The sequence below is a fragment of the Epinephelus moara genome, chromosome 7 (assembly GCF_006386435.1).
Source record: "Epinephelus moara isolate mb chromosome 7, YSFRI_EMoa_1.0, whole genome shotgun sequence".
Taxonomy (NCBI): Eukaryota; Metazoa; Chordata; class Actinopteri; order Perciformes; family Serranidae; genus Epinephelus; species Epinephelus moara.
The window spans coordinates 31,729,850-31,750,667 of record NC_065512.1 but is presented as its reverse complement, the minus strand read 5'-3'; the positions used below and the strand labels follow the sequence as shown (position 1 = coordinate 31,750,667).

Sequence of the window (20,818 nt, the reverse complement as noted above, 5' to 3'; positions counted from 1 at the left end):
GAGAAGGCGTGTCCTTTTCAAAAATGCTAGAGGCGTTGCTTTGTTGCCGGCCGTTTTCGCCGGTGTGTTAAACACACTTTAGAAAGGAGTGTCCCCAGACTATCAGAAGGCGGAGATCTCTGATTGTCTGGTGGCGAGACTACTATTGACTGCGTGACTGGTAGACGGAGGTGGGTGGCGCAACAGGCCAAAACACAAATTCAAAACATAACATTGCGGACTGAAAATCTTTTTTTTTAAATGTGAATATTCTGGCTGTACTATTGTTGTCGGTGAGATCAGTATGTTATATGAACATTATTCCTTAGTCTCTGTGATATATTAGGATGATTTTACAACTATTTGCTTTAGATTTCTTACATAGAGCTCCTTTAAGTTTTTTCAAGTTGAGGAGTTCAAAGCAAAATAACAGCAAACAAAAAGCATAATTCTCATTAAAAGCAATTTACAAAACGCCGACTTTAGTCTTCTGTGTTTCTGTGTAATCGATTCCTTAATCTGCAATGGAAGTTTTGTTCTGACAAAGTTATCCATTCCTTAAGTTCTACTGTGGACTCCCGGTGTAGGGATGTGGCAGTGTTTGTAGCAGCTTGAATTGCTACTATTAACAAGGCAGCGGGACATATTTTACAGCCTGGCGCCAATCAATGTTGTTAGGATGTTCAAGGGCACACGGAAACAACTCCACAACTAGAATCAGGTTATGGTGAATTCTTGTCACACTCATGAATTGTTGAGTTTTTTTATATGATGCTTATGAATGATCATCATTATGTAAACAAATTATTTCAAAAGTATGGCCTCAGAAGAAAGTTAAATCTCCACAAGGAATCTGCCAGGTTGAGATAAAGCATCCAATTTTTGTTAACCAAGTATTAAACTTGCACATTAACATGTAAAAAAAGTAGTTAATTTAGCTTTCAGTCTCATGATGGATATGTCATTTTGGAATGAATCTCCTCATATGCTGGCTTGGCAGCAGGTTATCTTGTGGTTTGGAGTGACGGTGACAGGTTGGCGTGGCTGGCACACTCTCAGACTGGCTCAGACTTTGGTTGTAGCAGAAGGGCAATTTTGGTGGAGCCTCAGCAGACAGGATGGCATAGTTGGCAGAGTGGAGGGTGGGGGAGCTCTGAGGCTGATATCGAGGGCTCAGAATACACCAGACTGAGTTGTATTGGACTAGACAGGTTGCTTTGGCTGGCACATCGTTGTGGGCATTGTAAGTCAGACAGAGGTAAAGGTGGCTTTAAGCAAGGTGACTTAGCACATTTATGGTCTCCAGTAGCGGGAGGAAAGGTGTGTGCTTTTGTTTAATCATTCAACAGCACTGTGAGTCTCTTTGTACAAGTTTGATGATTGCCGTGCGTGCTATGTGTATCTTTTCTCGCATCATGGAAGGGTTTTCCTCACCATTGTACACCGGGTGTGTATCCACTGAAGCAGGCACTCCTGCTTCCTGCTAGCCTCTGAGCCAACTTGTCTTCTTGCCAGACATCGGTAACTTGGCATTCCGTCTCTTCCTTTTCCATGTGGTGATCACGTATGTCTATCCACACGGAAGTCTGTCGACACAACTAGGCTTTTACAAATGGGATATGACACATGTAAAAAGAGCAAATCACTTTCCTGCCTGGGCTTGGAGGCATGCACGTACTTTTTCTCTGTGTACATGTATTTTTACAGGCCATATGTATGCATGCTTCCTACATGTCACTGGGGAGATGGAGTATGTTTAACTGTTGCTGAGGGGCATGCATATGGCACAGGTCACAAGGGTCAACACATTAAAGTATCCATCAGTGTCCATATGACTCTCAAGAGTAACAGTGTCCTCCACTATGCTGTGCTGTACACACCTCCGCACAGCAGTAACCCCCCGCAGGACGTTATTTACTTACATAATATCATATTGCTACATACCTTATAATGCACAACAAGCATTTGTTTCTAGTAGTGTAAAAAACTGGTGATAGAAAAAGTGCCATATCCACGATAAAGCGCCATATCCACGATAAAGCGCTTGTTATGATTTGATTTCCCACTAAAACTCCATGCCACTTTATGTACCATTCTTTCCATCCAATAGTTTAAAACAGCACAAGCAGAGCAAAAGGTCGGACCACTGAATGAGCTTTAAGAGGTAGTGAACCTCTCTGTTTGGTCACTCTTAACCTCTATCTGTTGTTGCTGCTGTAACAGCAGATAATAGCTGTACTGGAGAGAGGACAGCTATTCAGTCAAACTCTGAGACAATACAGCCTTGGATTAAATCATGAGCCAGTCAGGAAAGCCAGACCAGTGATTACATACTATCACCGAAATAGTTGTCCAGATGTGTGCCATTGATTAACCAACTGGAACCAACATGGAATTTTAGCCATGTTAGCGGCCTAGCTCTCGGGATGGCAGTGTCGGTCAGATGGTACACCACTCCTGTCCAGCTTGAAATCTCAGCAACTATGGGATGGATCAACATTAAATTCATTATAGACATTCAAAGATCCCAGATGACATCAGTATTTAGATTTGTCCAGAACTAATTTAACACAATATTCTTAGGAGAGTAGCCGGTCTACTCAACAATAAAATAACTGAAAATTTTAACAGCTGGATTGATTGACAGAGTTACTAATAATTCAGTTGATTGTTAGAATAGATGCTGATTTCTTTTCTATTGACTTGTCCATACTCAGGCATCCAGTTGACTTCTATAGATTTCTCATTTTGGTTGACAAACGGTCCAAATCCCAAATTCACAATGATGTCAAATAGGAAAAACTACTCAAATCTGAAACCCTGAAACAATTCAGGGTTTGGAGTTTTTGCTTGATTAATGACTGAAAACATATATTGAATATGAGCACTGCTCACAATTTGGGCAGTGCTCAAATGGAGCATTAGTATGAATGCTACTCATCCTCAAGACTCAAATAAGCATGTGAATGAACTATCAGCAGATTCCTGACAAATGACAAACATGGCTAAAATTAATAAAGAGGAACTGATAGAAGTTGTTGCTACTGCTGCTGTTTTTGTTGTTGTTGTTGCCATAGACTCATTAGAGTTAGGGATGCATGATAACATTGGCACGTCATCGCCATCAGCCAATATTGGCTTTAAAATGAGCTATTAGAATCGACCAACATGCGTTTTCTTATTTTGCACAATTAATGAATTTTATATAGATTGAAAAGCATTGTATTTCATGTCTCTGTCTCTGTCATCTGCTGGTGGGCCATCGTGATAAGAGTATGCATGCATAATACGATGTAAATTTCACTACAGAAGAGACTTGGTGATCACTAAAATTAGGTGGGGAAAAGAGTTGATATATCAATATTGGTTATCGGCCAAATAAGTTGTCAACATCAGCATATCAGATATTGGCAAAAAATCCAATATTGCGCATCCCTAATTAAAATGATAACCTCCTCAGGTGTCACCATGTTTTCTTTACACTGTTTGTATGTTTGGTTCTCAGCTCGGCTACTCCAGTTATTAACCAGGGACCATTCAGCATTAAGTTGCCGCCATGCATGCAGGACAACATATGAACAACATTATGGCTGCTTGTCTTTATCTACGTGCTGTACAACGCTAGGGCCACACCGGATGCGGAAGTGCTGCGAATAGCCTCAAAGCGCCAAGAAGCCAGTTTCCTTTCGGTGCCCATGTTAACCAATTGTGTCATCCACACCGGCCACGCTGCGCAGCTCCGTGGCCGGCGCTGCAGCGATCGTTTCAGCGTCTGGTCTATTTTCTGCACGAGCCGCGAACAAATGTGTCAAGCCGGGCAGGAAGTCAAACAAAGGAACAACAACAGCATCCGGTCAATTTTCAGAATAAAACAAATTTCAAAATAAAACAACCCGTTTGACAAATGCGATGTATATACTGTGTGTGTGTGTGTTTATATACATATTAGTCAGTGGTATCTAAACAGAGCGCGAGAGAGATGAACACACACACACACACACACACACCCACACCCACTAACACACACACGAGAGAGACAGAGACAGAGAGGGCCGGGGCACACACACGCAAACAGAGAGAGATACCCATGATGGAAAAACAGCCCCAAATGTGACGGAGACAACAGCTGGGAGCAGAAGCGCTTGTTGACCGGCATGGAGAAATGCAAGTCTGATGTGAACGGGCTTGCGCAAGAATTTCGGTGTCCTGCGCTTCGCAGCACTTCGTTGGCAGAGTGGCCCTGGCGTAAAGCAAATATATCACACACTGCTGTCAGATTATAATACATACAGCCTATTTAGATGTAGTGGCAGTATTAATAATAGCAAAACGAGATTTAAAAGAACACTGTTTCTTCCCTGTACGAGACCTTCACTCTCCTTTCTGCATATTTGTTTGTTGTGGTTTCCATGGAGATTTTTCTCTCATCACCGTGTGTTAAGGCAGAGAGCTCTTGACCTGGCTTCCTCCCCAGGCGTCAGAGGTCATAGTCTGCTCAGGCACGGGTGAACAGCCTTTAAACCTGCCTGGTTTCCATGAGATGTGAGTTTTGTTCACATAGAGATAAATATACACATCTATCGCACGCACTTACTCACACCTACACATTTGCACGCACTTCTACAACTCAGTTTTTCTGTCTCTCTTTCTTCATCTGTTATTCTCTGCATTCATCATGAGGCAAGTTCTCGCGAAGGGTTTTGAGGGAGCCAAAGAGCAAAATGAGAAATAGGGGAGGTGGCTATTATTAAGTGCAACAGAGGGAAAATGCAAAACACTTACACTTTCAACTCTCCCTTTGTGTGTGTGTGATTGCTTGGCCTGTCTCTCGCCTATCATGCTCTGGTGTCGTCTTTCTGCCATCTGCCACTGCCACCCTACTGACACACACACACACACACACACACACACACACACACACACACACACACACACTGAGCTTTCACGTACTACTCTGTTATCACAAAACCTCTTCTCTTCTTCTAGAAAAAGTGTTTGTCTGTTTGTCTTCTCTTACCATCCACAGATAAGGATTTGTTTTGTGTGTTTGCGTCTACTTTTCCTAAAGAAACAAAGGAAGCAGGCTTTGCCTAGAATATGAAATTCAAGGATATGGATTTGGTGCGTGTTTGTGTGTAAGATATGAATATTTAATTCAGCCCCTCCCTCTGTAATGTATTAATCATGGAGCAGTCTGCTTAGGCTGAAAATAGCGCCTAGCAACCCAGAAAAACAAAATTCATAGTGTTGTGGGTATGTCATGTGCTGCTGCTCGTTCATGTGTGACACAGCACATGGTCTCCCCTCACATTTTCCTTTCTACCACACTATTAAGTTTTCTTTCCCCGCGTCTGTCTCCACTGGCTCTGGGATGATGGAGATGGAGATTTCTGATGTTTGCATGAGCGATTCGCAGTCATGGTTACTTTCATTTTGAAAGTGTCGCTGTCTCTGTGAAAGTTGTTTATCGGTTTTAGACTTAGACAATATTTGCTTGTCTAGCACGCATCCTTAACTGAACTCTGAATGCAGCCTGCTGTGTCTGCGCCGACACCCACTGAGTATAGGCAGTTTGAAATGCGTGACGGTAAGGAAGTCCGCTTCGTGAAAGTGGTGATAATTGCAGGATTACTGACCCCACCATCCGCACCAGCTGCCAATCTCAAGGATAAACTGATGTAGGCTGAGTGATTACATCATTTCAGCTGAGCTGTTCGCAGGTGGCAGCAGAAGTTTAGCAACAAGTTTGTATAAGTGCAGAGACGCTGTCAACGTAAGAGCTTGAATTCAAGACCATAGGGCATGAGAATAGTGGGCAGTGTTGTACAAGGCTTCCAAATGTATGTTAGCGGGCTTCTCTCAATTCAGACCAGCAGGCTAATAATAGTCTGGTTGATGTGTACAGTGCAGACAAATAGTATTAGGATATTGATATGTTTTTCATTGAGTTGGCTGTGCTCCATTACATTGGATTTGAAATACAAACAACAGCTGTGAGGTGCTGACTTTCAGCTTTAATTGTGTTTCTGGATGTTCACATGCATGTGGTGGATACAGCTGGATATCGACACTGATCTCCCCAGTTGATTGGATTAGAGTCTTGATGATTCTGTTGCATTAGATAAATAATAATATTGCATCAAACGATTCTCATAATGCATCCTGGGAGCTTAAATTTCCTCTACATTTAACAAGTGAGCAGCACTGTCATCTCCTTGAATATATAATTGTGTAAAGTGCACAACAAATGCTAATTAAAGCACATTTCCTTTTTATAAAACTGTGGACTGAGGATTTATTTTCTTTTAGGCCAACAGTACATGTGCAGCAGCAGGTGGGCAAAAAAAAAAAAATGAAAGACCTGTAAGACTTGTAAGGGTGTCATAATGCATATTTAAAAAAAAATGAAATGCTGTCCCATACAGCTATGCATGGACTGTCAGTAGGGATGCACAATATAAGGAAAATATATGACAGTGTGGTTAAATATTGCCATGACTATACCTGCAATAAATAACCCAGCCCATTCTTATTTCTTAAGTCATCAAAACTGCTTCTTTTTAAGAGATATGGCGTCAGATACCAATGCACAGAGACACCTTTAGCGGTGGTATAATGCTCAGTGGGTGTTTGTAATGTCGCCGGCAACTACCGTAGCATAAAGAGCGAGAAAGTCCCTATATGGCGGGCAGACTGGCAGGTTGATGGGTCAAACAAAGACCAGGGCCCGCTGTTTATTTCCCATGAAATGAAACCAGAAGTCAGTGAAGTTGTTTTAATATCAAAGTAGGGTGATAGTATGTGTCGGATTCAGTGGAAGTGATGTATGCCACATGATGTATGTAAGTAAGAACTGTACTTTTTTCTTATTTTCTGCCTTTTTGCTGCTTTCAGTATACTGCTAAAATACAACAAAGTGCTTGTTAAATAAAAGAAAAAGAAATGAAATTATTTCCAACAATCTTTTATTGAAAATGAACACAAAAAGGGCACCAGTGAAACAAAGAGATAATCAGTAAAACAGACTGTCTTCAATTTTCCTTGGGTGTCTTTCCTCTCTCTTGAAATATGATTATTCAATTTGTCAAAAGGTTATTTACAAAACGGTGGGGATTGGTAGTAAAGACTTCTTGAGGGCATTTTGGTGACGAATTCAAGGAGAGCAGTTGGAATAGGTGGGAAGGGAACATGAGTCTGAGTGTATTCCTTACCAGGGCAAGCATGGGTAACTCATTCAGGAATTTTAGCACTGGTCTATTTCTGTTACAGGTTTTATAATCATCTGCAGAAGGGAACCGCACTTCATGTCTTGTTTTTTTTAACAAGTTTGTCAGACTTTCCAACAGCTTTTTATCACTGAAGACAGATTAGCATGCAACCCAAAATACAGATCACTTTATGTTAAGCCTGTGATATGCTGCTCATGAATGCTTCAATTATCTTTAGTCGTTCTGTACATTTGTTTCCCTCCCATCTCACCAAATTATGAGAAATTTGTAATCCGTTGCTAATTTCATAAGCATCTTAATGCAAGTGCAAATACTCTCACTGACGTGGACGAGCAAAGATGAAATTAGTCTTAATCCAATACTGCACAGTCAAGACATAATTGAGATTTTTTTTTTTTAGTTGTGTTTCAGTAAGCCACTTTTCAAGGTTTAAGTGATTATAAACTGAGCCTCGCGGTAAGATTTGTTGGGGAAACTGGCTCGTAATGTGTGAGTGAGCACCGTCTCGCTCTCTCAGTTGAAAATGTTTTTTACTCCTCACATCTGCTTTGTTCTTGTCACTTTTTATTGCTTGTTTCCTCTCATTTCCCACTCCTCCTCATCCTATTGTTTTCTCCATATCCTTGCCCAGTTGTTCGTACTTGTCTTTTGTGGGAGCTGTGGAGGGATGTTGATGGTTTGAATCGATTCAGCTGCTGATTTTGATACTGAGCACCATATTTAACCTCTGCTTTCCTGTTCTCTGACAGGTGGCTTGACCGGCAACGAGCAGCCCGTGGAACTCCTTAAACCGGCTGCGCTCAACCATTTCGGTAGGAAATTTATGCGTGTTTATCTGTGTGTGTGTGTGTCTATGTCTGTGTGTGTCCTTCATTTGGACTGTGTCAAAGCAGAAAAATGACTTTCTCTAGATTTTCCTTTTCAACAGATTGGGTCAGTGTTCCTTGTTTCTGTAACTTGGTATTTATACCAGCAGTAAACTCTGGTGCTTCCCTCCTCAGAGCCTTCAGATATACACTCTGAGTGATTGATGCAGTCACGTCTTTGGGTTTACTGTTGTGTGATGCACCACGGGTCATGACAGGACATCAATGCTCAATTGGGGATTTGGTGATATATCGTGGTTACCTTAGCTGACTAATGTATGGCTCAAGAATACACTCTGTCAGTGTTTGTTTACGGGTGAGACTTATCATTTACTGCTGAGCACATAATCCTTTCCACCAGCTGACGTCGCACATTGTTTTTAGCACATGGCGATGTATTATTCAGTGGCCGACTCCTTTTTAGAAGTCGCACCGCATATGCCAGGGCACACACGCGTGTACGAGAAAGTGCACATGAAAGTAGAAATTTTGTTGGAACTTCACGCTCTTGATGACAGGAACGTGGGATGATCACGCCACATCAGCATGTCATCAACCCACAAGCAGTATGTTTGTCCCATGTGGCGGGTAGGAAATGCTGATGAGGCAGTGATGTCACTGTCATGGTTGCCAAGACCAGGAGCTTTAGCCTGGTAATAGCATGTCTCGTTTGCTTGCAGCAGTGACACATGTAACTGCACAGAGCCAGATGAACTGTATACACACATACAAACATATGCAGCATGTGTGGAATTATAACTCTATCTGATTTGTTTAATTCAAATGGAGCCTCTTAATGTTACTTTGTTTTTGTGTTGAACCTTTTTGGAGTTTAAGTTTTGAGTTCATTTATTCAGAAATGTGGGGAAAAAAAGCATGGTTACGTAAATTGACCATGTTTCTGTAGGTAAAAAATACATTCAGTTTTTGGACCGGGTTCATCAATAACTTTAAAATTCCTCTTGAAAGCTTTGAAGCAAAGATAGAGGAACATTTTGCTACCAGCATTTTATTGTAACTTCATAAAAAAAGCTGGTACACTTACACACTTATACCCAATTTAGACCACAGTTGAGCCCAGCTTTGACACCTGCCTTTGGTGCTAAGGCCTCTTTAATAAAGCAAGATATTGACATTCACAAGTCATTTCATTCGATCCCTTACCAGGGAGTGAGAGAAAGACAAAGACAGAGAATGTGTGGGTGAATGACTATGAAAGTAAAGCTGAAACTTAATTTGAACTAAAATAGAAGGAGTCTCTGTCTGTCTGTCTGTCTGTCCGTCCTTAGATTTTATCGACAATTGTTCATCTGATCAACTTCACATTTAGTGGGTGCATTGCTTAGGACCTAACCCAAGGAAGTGCGGTGTCGCACCTGAGATCCACAGGACACATTTATTGGTAGTGCATTACTACCGCCAGACGTAAACACTGTGTAGTGTGTTGAGAGGAGACCCCTATGAACTGTTGCAGCATGCTGGGTACAGCTCGCTCTTTGTTTCTTGCTACAGTACATTCAAGAACTGATGGAGGAGGAGAGACCAGATGTTGCATTGAAGCAAACTCAAACTTTTCAAGCATCAGCAATGTAACTTTCAGAATAAATACTTTTGTTCCCGAAGCCAAGGAAGCACAATATCAAGTGTGAAGTTGTTTGGATGAGCTGCAAGCAGCAATACCAAGGCCAAGCAATCAGCCCGTTCTGAACAGGCATGTTTTGAATGGGCACTGCACTAGTTTGGTAATGATATACTCCAATTCTCTGGTTTGTAGATAAAGTGTTCGAGCTACATTTAAGCCTGGATTCACGCTGTTAGGATGCCTTGCCATTATGTATAAAGGTACAATCCCAGAATGGGGGGCAGGGCGGTCTTGCCTTTAAAGCTACTCTTACCTATCTTGTATTTCAAACAGCACTTAGACAAAATTTGAACATCCACAACTCGTGCCTCCCTCCAAAGTCCCATCCCCCTCCTCCTGCATCTCCACCTCCCTCTTAAGGCCCACTCCCGCCTCCTCCATTACGTCCTCATTACGTCTATGATAGACGTAGGCGTTGGCAAGGTAATGCTTGATACACTGAAGAGAAGAGCGAGTGTAATGTTACAACCAAGACAGTCAAACGCAACCTGGAGTTTTAAAACTCAACCTAAGTCAGTGATGACTGATGAGTTTTAAGCGAGCTGTTATGTCAGTTGGAGGCTTCCACATGGGGAAGACAGAAAGGACGCTCGGCCAATCATTGCATTTGGTCCGAATGCAGTGATTGGTCGGAGTGGTGGAATTCACGTACATTTTAGTGTGCCATCAGCTTATTAATAGCATTTTAACCTAGACAAAGAAAAGCGTAAAATTTCCAGAAAGGTAAGTGTTGCTTTAAGCTGGCATCAGAGTTAGTAACTACGCTGAAACAATGTCTGTATGATAGGGACAGCAAGCAGAATGGGATTGTGGGCAGATAACACTAATAACATCATGCCCGTGGCATGATGTTTTGAGGAAGTGTTATTTGTGCGACCCACCGCCAGGAAATTTAACAAGTAGTAGCAGTTAGCGGCTAACTCAAAGAAGAAGAACAGCAGTCTTTTTGCAAACTAGGAAAACAATGAGGTCTGGGAGCTCCTTACCTTTCGAGCAGAGGAGTAGATCAGCTAACATATAACGGGGACAGTAAATGCTTGTTGTTGCCATATTATGCGATTGTTGTTTTTTATAAAGTGCTGCTGATGCATATGTTGTATGTCACACCAGAGGCAGTTGCTGTTGTGTTACATGTCACGCCCGTCACGCCTCTTTTGGATCCCCGATGCCAGCATGCTGCATAAATAACACACTGGAGCCGCCGCTGCTTGGTTCTGTGTAAAAATACAAAGGTGGCATGAAGAAGGGACTTTGTAGCGGCCCTATAGAGCCATCTCTGTTTGAAAGATTAACCTGTGACAGCCATGTATTATGAATGGAACCAATGTGGGTTGAACGCACATCCAGTAGACCCTACTCGTATGTACTCCTCCTCCCCTGTACGGACAGGTTATTACATTTCAGTACAACTGGCATTTCAGAAACAGATTTGATAATCACTTCCATTTATATTGAGGCAAGTTCTGCATCATAAGTAGGAGTGGTTCTTTAAAGTCAATGACCCTTTTTTTTTTTTACTCTTGTGTAACTGTGGCTTCTGAATGGATTTTATAAGTTGTTTCTCTGCTTTTGTAAATAACACAGTTAACACTTTATCAAACTTTCAAATTAATTCCAAGTGTTCACTCACTGCCCACTGATGTTTAAATGTCAGTGTCATTAAAATAATGCCAACCATATGGAGAAATTGCACTGCATATTTTTTCTAGTATCATTTGCACTTATAATGCTTAGAGGAACTGCAGACAAATTTCCACAATGTATAGCGACAGCCAAGGCATCTAGGTTGGAGTTTAGTTGGTCAGGTGTTAAGTTCAATCCACCAGTCGCTGTGCTGTGTGTCAAATCACTGCACTGAAGTGCTGAATTAAATTAGACTTTAAAAATTCAGAGTTTGGTGCAGCCCTAATAATAACTAACTGTTTAAATGCCTGCCAAAAAAAGGACAACAGCATTTTATTGGAATAAGAACAGTACAATGCTCTATTAACACATTCATGAGAAGTGTTAGAATTAATTAACTGGGTGCCAAGAGCAACAGTAACACTTCCTGTGCGCTCGTGTGTGTCTGTCCTATGCTGTGAAGTCCATTTCAACACAGAACCTAATGAGACGGCAACAGCGGCAGCCGGCTCTGGTGACCTTAAAGTCCCCAGTCTGTGTGTGTGTGTGTGTGTGTGAGGTGCGTGTGTGTGTGTGTGTGTGTGTGTGTATTATTGTTACAGATAAGTTTGGGGTTAAAAAGTAGAATAAGCTGATCAATCAGAGTGAATGACTCATTTGAAATTTTGGAAATGAGGAAGAGAGAGGTGGAGGAGGATGATGAGGAAGACTAGGTGACTGAGACAGCTTTGGGTGAATATTAAGCAGGATGACTAAATTGCGAGGAGGTAGCTACTGTAAGAGCAACAGAAGTCAGCACCTTTCAGAGTCACTTCCACACTTCCATGTGAATGTGGGACTGAGCATCTGTATCTGTGAATGCGCACGTGACATTAGGAGAAGGAGAGAAAAATGAAAGACTAGACAAACGTGTATTGACGTGTGTGGATGTGTGTGTTTGTGTGTGTTTGCATGCCATGTCTGTCCGTCCATCCCAGCATAAAGCCTAAACTAGGCTCTTTTCTCCCCAAGCCAAAACAGCTTTCTCCCACTCTGCACAAATTAGCAGCAGCCCACGCTCCACTCACACATAACTGTCAGAGCACAGACACTGCAGGGAGTGAGGAGGAGGGAGGGGAAGGTGAGAGAAGTGATGAGGAAGGAGGAGGGGGTAGGGAGAGGAAGACAAATTGGGAAGAAAAGAATGAGGAAATAGAGGAGCGGAGCTGAAGTGACAGATAATCTGGACCAGAAGTGGTTTTGTAGCTCACAGAAGGGCTTCGTTATGTCTCCTTTCACTGGGGGGCCTGGTGTGCATCGTTGGTAATCGTCAAGAAAACGTGACAGTTGTCTTTTTTTGTTGTTTTTTTTTTTTTAGCCTCAGTGCTTTTTGCACATGTCCATTTTCTGTCTGCACAGCGCTGATATTAAGGCTTAGCAGAATGTGAGGCAGCGAGCAAGTTGAGTAAGAAGGATGAAGAGCTGTTCACACAGGAAGTGGCAGACCTGTTGGCTGGCTTCTGTTTTCTGACTGAACTGCGCATCTTTATGTAGAGTTGTCAATTATCTATGAGCACTTAAGAACCTGAAAGAGGGGGAGGGAGAGGTTGGTGTAGGTAAAATAAATGCGATGAATGGATGGATGGTGGTGGCGGTGGGGGGGTGGGGGGGGTGGAGACGGTGAAAGAGAGAGACGGGAGGAGAACAGCAATTTGAGGAGAAGAGGGACTGGATGAGTAGAAAAAGAGAGATGAGGAAAGGCACATTATGCAAATACCAGCAGACTCATTACCATTTCAAAACTCTGGAAAGGAAGTCACAAAAAAGTGGAGAGAAACATATTTTTGGACTACGCCAAATTCATTCTCACTCACTGCATCTCCATCTCTCTTTCTCCTTCACACTCACACACATATTGCCACCCCTCTCTTATACTCTACTCCAGTCTCCTCTCTCATTTCTCTGCGTGTGATTTCTATTTCTGTGCTCACTTGGCCTCTGATTTTACATGTTCAGTCTGAACCTTAAGCCGAATATACACTCTGTGTTCACTTTACTACGTACACCTTTCTTATACAGGGTAGGATTCCCTTTTGCCTCCAGAATAGCTTGAAATTTTTGTTGCATTGACTCAGCAATTCTGATTCACATTTATATTAAAGAATGATGAATTAAGTCTGTCAACTGGGAAGGCCACTGGAGCACACTAAACATATTGTTACGTTCAATGAGGTGACATAGTGTGTTATTAGGGGCCATTAGAAGACGGGTAGACTATGACCATAAATTTTTGGTCAGTACAACACCTGAACCTCTTGAACATGTCTACATGCTTGTATTAAAGGGATTCTTTGCCAATTTTCAGCCAGCTTTGTGTCATAACAATGTGGGTAGTATGTGTAAATCAACTATGGTAATCTTCCCTCCATCTTAACAGCACCCAGATCTCCCTTCTAATGTCCTAGCTCAAAACCATTTTGAGCAGGCTCTGAGGCTGTTGCTCAAACTATAGATTGTACTTCCGCATTTTCTTATTGCCCATCACCATGGACACAAAGAGTAGAGAAGCGGATGAAGAAAAAGAGATCGACCCTCTCTTTGTCTCTCTCTTAAACTCAGACCAAACTACAATCAAATGGTAAAACATGCAATGCTGATTAAATATAATCCAAAATGATATTACTGCATTGCCTATTTCTCGTCTAAAATGTTTTCAGAAACATATTTTAGTGCACTGTTTGGCTGTCATAGTGAGAGTTTGTAAACCGGAAGTGGGCGCCATACTGTTTCCTGCTGTGTGAAAATGGAGGCTGAAAACACTGAGATCAAACAGTGAAACTAGGCAGTGCTGATCAAATATAAACCATTCTGGTAGTTGTAGGTGTTCTGCCTCTTGAGCAAACGCAAATGCCACACTCCTTTTCCTCTGTTTTCTCTGATCATGTAGCACCAATTTTGAAAGTATTTGCATGTTTCTGCTGCACAGACAGCTCAGTTTTATGAAAAGACCATCTTTCCAGTGGTGAAAAATTTCTTTAGTGAACTTGCTGCCAAATTATTGGTTGATTAGGTATTTAAATGAAAGAGCAGTTGTGCAGGTATAACAATATCGATCAGAGACGGTTAAAAAAATGAGACGGCACACTTTAGAACCTTTTTTTTTTTTTTGGTATCCATTTCATGTGGGTTTCACCACTGCCCCCATCCTGTTAGGAGACTAATGGTGGTCACTCCAACTCCGATTCTTTCGCCCTGTAGTTGGTTTATATCAGATATTAAGCTAGCAGATAAAAACAAGCAGCAAAATAAGGTGCTAACATTATATTTGTACTGTAATAAGTTTGTGTTGTTTTGAATCTGCTTTTATCCATCCACAATGCCTTCACAGCACTTTAAAAACAAGGTGTGGGGATCTAAGGGAGAGATGACTACACCTAGCCTTCTTAGGAGACAGGAAGTGTATACCATTTCAAACCACTGGCGCAGCATGTGATTAGTCATCTTTTGTTATACAGTATCTGTGCATTGACCTAGAATCACAGCAAAATAATCTAACCTGCATCTTACTCTACGTCTCTGCTGTTTATCCGTATGTTCAGTATTTCCTAAGCAGTTTCCTGTTTGTAGCCTCAAAGGAAGCAGCAAAGCTTCAAAGGAAGCAACATATTGACACACACCGATATCTTGTAATTATATAGAAAGTGATCAGTGAAGGTCAACACCTTTTGAGACGACAGAACCGTGATGACACCCTCACTCTTTTTTCCCCCTTGCTTGAATCTACCTCTATATTTTCCTTGCCGTATGATGTGTGCATTTGTAGATAACAGGTGGAACACATACATGAAGAGAGTGGAAAAGCAGTTTATAGGGGGCAGGATTTGTGTTGAAAAGCCAGAGACAGAGAGAGGTGTGTTCCAGAGGACACCCCGTCTGTAGGTCACCATGACCGCGCAGAGACTCTTGTCTGTCGGCCAGACCCCCGCTGCCTCCCTCCCCACTCACTGGAACATGGGGGTTTTGCAGTCGCGTGTGTTTGTGCATGTGTGACCGCATGCTTGACCTTAATCCTGACATTGTATATTTGTATGTTTGCTCTGTTAATGTAAAGCAACATGCCCAACACAGTGATTTGGGGAGTTTTGCAAGCAGACCATTTGATCTGTTGCGACCTCAATTTCTCCTGCTCATCATCTGCTTTGCTTTCTTTCCTCTTTTACTCTTTTTTGCTTTTGCTGCAGTTGATGCTCAAAATCTCACGGGGAAGAGAGACTTCTCCCTAGGAAAAGTAGAATTTGTGGTGAGTCAAAAACATCAAGTTATTTTTAAACATAGTTCAATTCAAAGACACCAAGCTCCTGCACAAATTCTAAGGCTTACAAAAAAATCACCTAATAATCCCTTATTCCCCTTAAAGGTGCAACAAGTTCTTATATTTCAGTGTATGTATAATGAAGCATTACGCATTAGTCATCATGACAGAACCACTATCTACTTTTCTGTCAGATGTAATTCAAGATTCAGAACACTATAATCTTGTAGTGATTTTTAGTCCCAGTGACAGGCACAATCAGCACCTGCTTTACTTGCCACTTTTCCCTAATGGAAGACAACCTGTTTTGTATACACATGCTCACCAGGGAGCCCACACGGCCCTCAGGTCCCGATGCCAGTTCCCCAGATGGGCCCCCAAAGCCCCTCTACCACCCCCACATACTCCCTGACCTGGCATTGGTTCCCCTGCCTGGTGCCAGTTTGGTGTAGGCAGGAGTCGGTGGGCAGCTGCTTCTTTTTCTGCTCAGCCACTATCAGGCTCACACACACACACACACACACACACACACACATGAACACACACACTAACAACCATGTCAGAGTCATTGCCCAAGGGATGTTTCCAAATGGTTCTCTTGAACTTCTGATGAACTGAAATATAATCTCCTGCACTTTGCTTCATCTCATCTGCCTGAATCGTAATCGTCTTTTTATTTCACCCAACAATTTTAGAATAACTTGCTCCCCATTTGGAATAAATATGGAAGTTTAATATCACCACACATACAATGTACTGATGCAGTAGGTTTAAGGCAGCATGCTAAAGCAAACCTAAAGCTGCCAGAGATCAGAGGTGAAATCAGCTTTGATCCTGAGAGCAAGATTGGAGTTATAAAGAGAATACAAAATAGTGTACCAAGGCCTAATTATATCTACAGACATACCCTGAGGTTGCGGCCTTCATGTCAACCCTGTTAAAGGGAGACACACACACACACACGCGCTCACATGCACAGTCTTCACATTTTGGGTCTGAGAAAGTATGGCAGAGCGCTCAGAGCCAGACTTGTTTTTGTCTTCCAGCAGAACAGGCAATGCCTTAACCTACTTTGTCTGCATCAGTGCCATTATCCTGACAGCTATAGCAGGTTGGACTATGTGTGAGTGAGAGAGAGAGAGAGAGAGAGAGAGAGAGAGAGAGAGAGAGAGAGAGAGAGTTTGTGTTTATGTGGATGTTATAGAGGGAAAAAGATTTTACCATGATACCATGTCATGAATTTTGCATACGGCTTGGTGTGTTTTTGCCTTGTTGGCTGACTTGGCTTTCTAAGACCTAGACGTCTGGAGAGTGAGCTTGTGTTTGAATGAATACTAAATCTCTTGATAGGGGTTGTCAGGTTTTGCTCTCAAACAGTACAGATGAACAAAGAATAGAGACAAAAAGGAATTAATACAGTTTACAAAAAATATTATTATTAGTCTGAATTTGTCTTTGTTTATCCAGCTATCAAAGCTTTAGCTATTGCTGTTAGTCCAAATAATCAGCATTTGGATTAATTGTTCGCACACTTTCAGCTGCGGAATCTAATGGCAAAGAACCCCCAAAATAATTAACACCAAATAGTTCCAGTTTTGGAATATATTTCCTTATGCGCCTGGTCATACCGTAAGAGGCACAGAAACATTTATGCTGCTGTCCTCAGGGAATAGTTGGGGCTCAAGGCTTGATGTACTGACTACTTGTACTCGTGGTTGCTGACCAAATCATAAGATAACATGGCCATTTCAAGTGAAAGTATTTGTACTAGCCTCACCTATATACAATGGATGGTGCAATAGCTTTATATATTTTGGACTCCTTGGGTCTAAGTTTCCTCAGAGGTCACCACTGTCCAGATGCTTTGCAAGGGGTCAGGACCAATTTGCTAATTTTCACCTAGGTTGAAAACAGAAGGCTTGATTTGAATAATAAACCATACCTGAGCAACTAAATCAACTGGTGGCAGATCTTTATTACAGTCAAATTTTTAGTTTGAAAAGTCCAAATATCCATGTCCATTTTATGTGGGAAGGTGGACTATTGTCATTCTGTAAAGTGCTGAAAAGAAACCAGTCACTGTAACCAACAAGCTCATTGTCTGAATGTCAGTGTTTGTCTAGAAAAACTTCCAGGTAGAAAATCCACACATTAAATACATAAAACGCTGCCTGAAGTGGTTTGTTAGTAGCCACCTAAAAAAATCAATGATATTTATTTTCACCGTTTTACCTTGCCGTCAGAGAGCCTTTTCCAACAGGAAACTGAAACCTTTATCTCAAAGCCAGTGGACTCCATTGACAAAACTGTCAGTTTAGAACACAGGAGGTGCTGATGTACTGCTGCCTCGATCAATTAGTATGTAAGGTAATGCGCTGAAAATATTCTAAGTATAAACCCATGAGTCCGTTTTTTACATCTGGAACCTCCCGTCTACAATGGGCTTGAGGCACACCCTAGTTTGAGGACTTGGCTCAGATTCCGGAGTGAATGCTGATCCTGTTTGATTTGCTGCGACCAGCTTGCGCTTGCGACCGCATGCCTTTGCTGACGTCAACCCCAGCAGGATTCAAATACTGGACCTTCTGCATGGAGTACGAGTGCTGTAACCACTACACTACATCAACCCATATTGATTTTTTGTGTGTGTGTGTGTGTGTGTGTGTGTTTTTTTGGTGGGTATTTTTAGATGGCTGATATATGTTTTGCTACGGCCCCGTATACAGTAGCACTTGCTTCGCTTCTGTGCCACTAAATTTGGTTTATCAAATACGCTAGCAATGCAACGCAGAACATAAAGTAAGCACAGCAGAAACGTCAGATACTGTAAGTTGGACCACTGTGTTTGATTATATATCTAAAAACATTACAGTTATGGCTGAAAATGACTAAAGAAAACAAGATTGCTGACTCTACATTTGTCCACAATTTAAAATGGTTGCTAGTTGTGTACCTGGAGGTGCTAGCGTGACACCATATTGATTCAGTGTATGTACTTAAAGCTAAATATCCCTAAGTTGTACAATTTGTAAATTTATTGTGTCTGTTTACATGCACATGTTAAGATAGACAGATGGATATTATGCTCATTTGACTCTGGCCATGCTTTGCCCTTTCACTTCCTCTTAAACTCGCTTGTTAATGCAGAGGTTTGTTTTGTAAAGGCTTTTAAAAGCCCTTGCAAGACCATATGATTCCAGAAGAGTCCTCTGGAAGCTATCTATTATGGATGACCACTCCAGGGTTCAGACCTTTGCTTTGCGCTCGCAAGGGGTTTGCTAGCTTCTGGCCAGCAACACCACCATGACCAGAGGTTGGCCCTCCCCTGTCCGGGAAGAGGAGTTCATTACAGCCTAATGGCTACAGCATGGTCGTCAGTGATAGACTGTGTTTTACCACAAGCTCATTTAAGAGAAGAAATAGACCATGTTTTTGTCTGCAATCGTTCGGACCAGTTTTTTAAGTGGGGTGAACTCCCAAGAAGTAATTGAGAAGGGACTAAGGCGTTTGCATAACTGGAAAAATAAGTTCAAGAATAGACTGTCTCCTCTTCAATTACTGATAAACACAATAACAAGCCTCCACAGGTAGATGTGTCATCAAATGCAGACCATTGTTTAATGAAAGCAACTGAATAAAAGCCAAAATCCAAGGCTTTTTTTTCTCACAGTTGGAATCCTTGATCTTTGTCTGTCATGATTTATATCTGCGCTCACCTTTCTTTTTGATGTTGTCCTCATTTATATCTCATCGTCTTCACTGCCTGCATGTCTCTTTATACTCCTAAGAAATATTGATCAGGGCCCATTTTAGGTAGGTTTCTAAAATCTCCTCTGAACATAAAGAATTTGTGGGTCTAGCTTTAGCGCATAGGGGCATTCCTGTGACCCATGTGATTTAAAGTGCACGGGCAGCAGTGTGGCAATCTGACATCTCTCATAAGTTCAGTTTAGCATGGCTAATGGCTCTCTGTCTGCTGAACACTCCACACAGACTGGGAAGGCATTACCATTGAGACGGAAAGAGAGGGTGTAAAATATGAATGAACGGAGCTCCCTACGGCAGCCACGTCTCCTCTTCTTACCTTGTCTGGTTTTTAAGAAGCTGTTTTGATGCCTTGATATTTTGAGGTCTTCCTCACTTAGGAGCTGATTCTTGTTACGGTTATTTTTGTAGAGCTTGTTACCTCAACTAGATCAGATTGGCAGCATGTGGTAAGCTTGATCTGAGGATTGTGTGAACTCTGTTGTGTGTGTGTGTGTGTGTGTGTGTGTGTGTGTGTGTGTGTGTGTGTGTGTGTGTGTGTGTNTGTGTGTGTGTGTGTGTGTGTGTGTGTGTGTGTGTGTGTGTGTGTGTGTGTATGCACGTGTAGGTTTGTACGGCAGAATTCAGCAGCAAATCATTTTTTTAGCCAGGTATGAAACAGATCAAATGAAAGGTGTATTCATACAGCTGTATAAGTTTACTCTTTGGTCTTTGTTGTGCTCATAAGCAAGAGATGGAGGGATGGCATTTTCCACAGTTTGTTTGCTCAGGTCTGAATCAGTGGATGCATTGGTAAACTTGTCGCATTTTCCCCTTGGTTTAGTTTGTTTTCACACAGACAAAAAATTCAAGTGAACAAAAATGCACCTGAAAGCCATATGAGAATGTTTGCTCTGCTTTTGATGTGTCTGAAAGAAAACACAGGAAGAAGGTCCTGAAGAATGTCCTGCCCAAATAACACGAGGCCAGTCTGCTGGTTACCAGTCCTGTTCAGACCTTGATTCATTTTCCCACTAACAACTGCTGATTTCACTCACTCTGCATCCCAGTAGGAAAAGTGCACCTGGCTGTGGAAGCCGTTTAGCGTAAACTTTGCAGAGTACACTTTATAGTTGAGTCAGTTTGAGGATCGGATCACATTCAAACCACATCCAACAAGACCACTTCCTCTAAAGGGTCTCACAGCTGTTCTGTTCTGCACCTGAGTACTTGCTGAGTTCAGAATTGCTCAAATGAGTCCTGTCTAAGAAAATAGAACAACCCAGAGTCTAATTCGACCAGACTAAAAAATGTAGATTTGAATACACTCAAAGAAACTAACCATATTTGTTTGTGCGCACAGTTTGTGGTGTCATGACATGAGAAGACATGGCTCTATCATGATAGAGATCTACACATATACTGTGATATAGTTAATAAAACT

The 20,818-nt window shown here is 41.8% G+C and overlaps 1 protein-coding gene across 2 annotated transcripts in view; it reads left to right on the top strand.

The window, feature by feature from the left end:
• hdac4 (histone deacetylase 4) overlaps positions 1–20,818 on the top strand; it is a 150,505-nt gene that overhangs the window by 51,803 nt on the left and 77,884 nt on the right. For both annotated transcript variants that reach the window (XM_050049746.1, XM_050049745.1), the window contains exon 3: positions 7,958–8,020. In XM_050049746.1, the coding sequence (XP_049905703.1) occupies positions 7,958–8,020 (63 nt within the window). The remainder of the gene's footprint in view (positions 1–7,957; positions 8,021–20,818) is intronic.